We start from the raw sequence: 5,109 nt of genomic DNA on the forward strand, positions 1-5,109 counted from the left end.
GAGTAGGCTAATATGGCCAAAGAAGATATTTTGTTTTATAAATAAACGTTCATTTAAAAGCAGCCCACAATCAGCGTGTTATGTTACCGTTATCCCTTACGGCTCTGACGAGGTTTTGTTTCGTCCTCCACGCTGTGACAACTCACAAAACACTATTTTTAGCCAAGCAGCGCGGAGAGCCGCTTCAGAAATGTGCCGCGGCTGGCCGGTGTAAACACAAGCATTAGAGCGGCCGCGATCGGCTCCGGTTCCGTGGATCCATCAGATGGATGAACCATCCATTCATCATATCATCATGCAAAACATGCACGACAAATAGCAAATTTTTCATTGTTTCTCGAAACGTCATAGCATTTCCACACCTGCGATGACATGACTGCAGCGCCAAATCATTTATGTCCCCACGCATCATGTACGTGGTCACGCATTGACGTCATCAAATTGCGATCGGTTCGTGAGATCGGCCAAGTTAGTGAGTACCGATCGAGTCATAAAATGTGATTATCGGCCGATACCGATCTCCGGCCGATCGATCGGAGCATCCCTAGTATTTAGTATAGAGTGTGATTATAGCTTGAGTATGTAGTATAGAGTGTGAGTATGTAGTATAGACGAGTATGAGAGTGTAGTATGTCATGTTTCTCACGTCTCTGTTGTCCCCAGTCACGTTTCATATTATTCTGAATAACTTCATGATTTATCGCACTGCTGGCGATGTGTTTTTCGACAGTAGTTGGTCAGCGGTCTCATGGGGTGCTTGTGATTCATGTTAAAAGCCAGTAACCAAAACACACTCTCAACACACAGATGTTCAGCCGTCTGGCAGCCTGCCACCAATCAGACGGCTCTATTTCTGGCTCTTTGTTTCTCAGGCACAGCTGTGTTGCTTGTGAATGTCTACAGGCTCTTCCTGTGAGCTCGACCCTCCTGCTTCTCTTTTGTTTGCCTCTGTTGTGTTAGAAGCATCTCAGACTGGAGGTCGATACATTTACTGGAGCAGATCTGAGGTTTGAGCGTTTGAAAGCTGCGTCTATCAGCAGATCCCTAATATATCTGCTCATAGATGGATCCGCTGATAGATGCGGCTTTCAAACGCTCATGTGTGTATCTGTGTAAGCGCTCGGTGAAGAGTGTGAAGCGATGATCATTGTAGTCAATCACAGACATATCTGTTGAGCATGTGAACACAATGAGAATCCGCTCAAAATGCCAGAGGGAAATGCTGGTATCGTCACATTTTTAAAATTTCAATACGGACATTGGTACTTTTGACAACACTAGTTTGGTGCATGTTGTCTCAAGCTAATCTCAAACTGTAGTGAAACGAAAATAGGGTGTATGTTGAGCTGCTTGAATTGTGAGCTGCTCGTGTGTAAATGAACACATTGCTGCGCTTCGCTCTGAAATACGCAGCACATGTATTTAACTAAATTCCAGCAGTTTTATTGCGATTCATCGTGTCTCTGATTCTCACGGCAGCTGTTGTGTGTTGTAGAGTCTGGACGCTGGCCGGAGGTTGGCGGGGTGTGTGGCGTCCAGCAGCGGCCCGTGGGCTCCAGTCTGGAGAGTCTGTGGGACAGCGTGCGAGAGACGTGCTCGGCTCGTGAGGCGGGCGCCGCCGGTGGCATCAGCGGTCTGCTGCATGACCTCAGTCTGAGCGAAGCGCCCTCTCCTGGCAGCGCCGCGCCACCCAGCAAACGCCAGTGCCGCTCGCTGTCATGCTCCGGCGAGCTCGGCTGTCGCTCCTCGTGGCGGCCGCAGGGGTCACGCGTGTGGACGGCCGTGGAGAAGCGCCGCTGCCACAGTGGGGGAAGCGTTCAGCGCGGCGCCTTTGCTCCATCCGGGTTTCCCGCCATGCAGCGCAGTTTCAGCTTCAGCCTGCCGACACGTATCAATCCGCCGGAGACCTTCAGCCACGGCTTCCCTTTCTCCGCATCCCCGCAGACGCCACAGGCTCTCTACCTCTCGCACGAGCAGATCTGCCCCACCGAGTCCAGCTCGCCCGACTCAACGCCGGAGCTGGAGCACCGCAGACAGGGACTCGCCCGCAGCCGGTCACAGCCCTGCGTCCACAACGACAAGAAGACTGGCGTGAAGCGGAGGAGACCGGCGGACTCTCACAAACACAGGCCTTCACTGGACCTGCTCAAGATGACACAGGTGTGTGTGCGTGTGTGTGTGTGCGCGCACGCGTGCGCGCGTGTGTGTGCACGTTTGTGTGAGATAGTGTGTGTGTGTGTGTGTGCGTGCGTGCGTTTGTGTGAGATAGTGTGCGCGTGTGCGTGCGTGCGTTTGTGTGAGTGTTTGTGTGTGTGTTTGTGTGCGCGTGCGTGTTTGTGTGTGCGTGTTTGTGTGTGCGTGTTTGTGTGAGTGTGTGTGTGTACCTGGTATTCAGTACAAGGATAGTAATACCAGTAAATGTTGACCTTGTGGGGACTTTTTTTTTTGCTCCCTATGAGGAAGCAAGCTTATAAATCATACAGAATTAAGTTTTTTGAAGATGTAAAACTGCCTGCAGTTTTGTGTGAGGGGTAGGTTTAGGGTAAGGGGATAGAAAATACAGTTTGTACAGTATAAAAAACATTACGCCTGTGGAATGAACCCATAAAACATGGAAACCTGTGTGTTTGTTCCTGCATGATTACTGTGTTCATTGGGTTTGTAATGGTTTCTGTCTACTAGATGAGGATGTGAGGCTGTTTCTGTCTGTCTCTGTTGTAATAAACCCCGTACTAACTCCAGTGATGTTCTCTGATAAACCGCACGTCTGTAGTCACTGATCACCTTCTTGAGGTCAGAGGTCATCCGGTCAACGCACTGTTTCCGGGAATAAGAACTGAAGCATTACATGAGCACAACCCTCTCTCTGTGTGTGTGTGTGTGTGTGTGTGTGTGTGTGTGTTTATCGTTTGCTGTAGCCACACACACACACAATGTTGATGATTGTGTCAGTGGAAAAACGGCTCCATTTACAAACCAAATATTCTGTTTCTATGGTAACGAGGCCTGACCGCTGATGTAATGAATAAGAGCTGGTCAGTTAGTTGTCATTAGTGAAATATCAGACATGTGATTGGCTAATCAACAGAACAAATCCATCGAGACGTTTTTAACTTCAAACCATCACTTACGGCTAAAATCTGAGTCCATAATCCATAACTCTTCCTCCAGTGAAAAAGTGTTCTGGTGTGAATCAGGAGAGAAATCTGCACAGATCAAGCAGCGTTTAAACAGCTCTAAACAAATGTGAGAGACAACAGGAGATGCACTTTTTCACTGGAGGAAGTGTTATTATGGATTATGGACTTGTATTTTAGCCAGAAGTTTGATGTTGATGTCATTTCTGCACTTTAGACGCCATTAAAAACGGTCTTGGTTGAGCTGTGAAGTTGAGTTTGAGGAACAGTAACTCGCTGCTGCTGATGTCACGTGTGTTTCTGTTGTTAATGTCACCTATGTGTGTTTTTCCCACAGAAGCTGCAGGACTTTCACAGTCTCAGCTGTCCAGGATTCACTGGAGACGAGCAGACGCTCCACGACGAGGGTGACGTCACGCTTGACCAGCACCAGACCAAAGAGGACACCGTCATCCACCAATCAGAGGCCAGCTGGAGCGGCGGGAAGGAGCGTGAGTGTCTGTGGGCGGGGCTCTGCAGCCGGAGGGGGCGGGACTCGTTCCAGCTGGGCGGAGAACTGGACATCGAGCAGATCGAGAGGAACTGAGATGATTCCCAGCATTCCCGTTGGATTATTATGGACGAGCGCTTCAGCGAGTGGACGCGGGACACATGTAATCGACTCAGGGTGAAGCACACGGAGAACGTCACGTCATCAGAACGTGAGCCGAGTTCTGTGTGCCGCGTGAGAACACGCATGCGTTTAGATTAGCAGGAGCCGATGTGAGAAACACTCGTGCTCTGACGTTCTCACACACACACTCCCAGACACACACACACTCTCTCTCACACACATTCACAGACACACACACACACACACAGTCACAGACACACACACACACTCACAGACACACACACACACTCCCACTCACACACACACACTCACAGACACACACACACACACTCACAGACACACACACTCACAGACACACACACACACACGTGTTAAAGGGCTTCAGATGTGTAACAGTAGTAATATCAGGTAATTGAGTTCCTCACTGGTAAAAAAAGCTATTAGATCTATTTTTGTCTTTTTACGTTGAATAACTACAGAAGTAAATGTACTTATTTCTCTATGAATAAACAGCATTTCCATGTGTTTGTAAGAGCTCTGATTGATGGGAATAAATCTGATTCCAGTAATGCTGAAGTGCTGTTTGATGGACTGCGCTTTATTCAAGCTCAATTTAATGAAAGAACTGAAGTATCAGTGTGATGATTTTAATCACTGTATTACATTAATCTGCTTAATTATCATGAAAATAATGTCACAATAATAATAATGTAGATCTCAATGCTGTAAGACTTCGCTTTTATGCAGTTTAATTTCTGCTATTTGATACTGGGGAGAAATATGATCCATATGACCATGAGAGGCACTTTATGAAACACACACACTCTCTCTCTCTCACTCACACACACACACACACACACACACACACTCTCTCTCTCTCTGTATTTTAAGAATATGAACCAGAACTGAAAGTCAAATCACACAAGCAGCACACATGCAGTCTGAGAGGGCAGACATTTCCTGTTGAGATGAGAGCACTTCCTCTGAGAGTGTCTCACTGAGGTTCTGTAGATTGGTATGATGATCACATGACATCTCACCGTCCTCTTGAGTAACATTTAATTACAGACGAGATGTAAAAAACAATAAGATCCTAATGCTGTTTATTTCACAGTGAGCCGCTCTGATCTCAACAGGAAATACAAATCAAACACACCGGAAGTTCATTCCTCACACTATTTAACAAGGTCTCTGTCTTTTGTTGTACATTGTGTCAGACCAAACACTATTGCTATAGACACCTGTCTGTCACAACGTGTGTGTGTGTGTGTGTATGTGAGAGAGTGTGTGTGTGTGTGAGAGAGAGAGAGTGTGTGTGTGTGTGTGTGTGAGAGAGAGTGTGTGTGTGTGTGTGTGTAT

General features: G+C 47.3%; 1 protein-coding gene across 2 annotated transcripts in view; it reads left to right on the forward strand.

Annotated features, from left to right (window-relative positions):
- fam53b (family with sequence similarity 53 member B) overlaps positions 1–3,990 on the forward strand; it is a 17,415-nt gene extending 13,425 nt beyond the window's left edge. For both annotated transcript variants that reach the window (XM_016468361.1, XM_016468362.1), the window contains exons 4-5: positions 1,496–2,160; positions 3,475–3,990. In XM_016468361.1, coding sequence (XP_016323847.1) covers positions 1,496–2,160; positions 3,475–3,723 — 914 coding nt within the window. In that variant the 3' untranslated portion in view covers positions 3,724–3,990. The remainder of the gene's footprint in view (positions 1–1,495; positions 2,161–3,474) is intronic.
- Positions 3,991–5,109: the final 1,119 nt, after the last annotated feature.

The sequence above is a fragment of the Sinocyclocheilus anshuiensis genome, unplaced genomic scaffold, assembly GCF_001515605.1.
Source record: "Sinocyclocheilus anshuiensis isolate Anshui unplaced genomic scaffold, SAMN03320099.WGS_v1.1 scaffold652, whole genome shotgun sequence".
In the NCBI taxonomy this organism is placed as follows: domain Eukaryota; kingdom Metazoa; phylum Chordata; class Actinopteri; order Cypriniformes; family Cyprinidae; genus Sinocyclocheilus; species Sinocyclocheilus anshuiensis.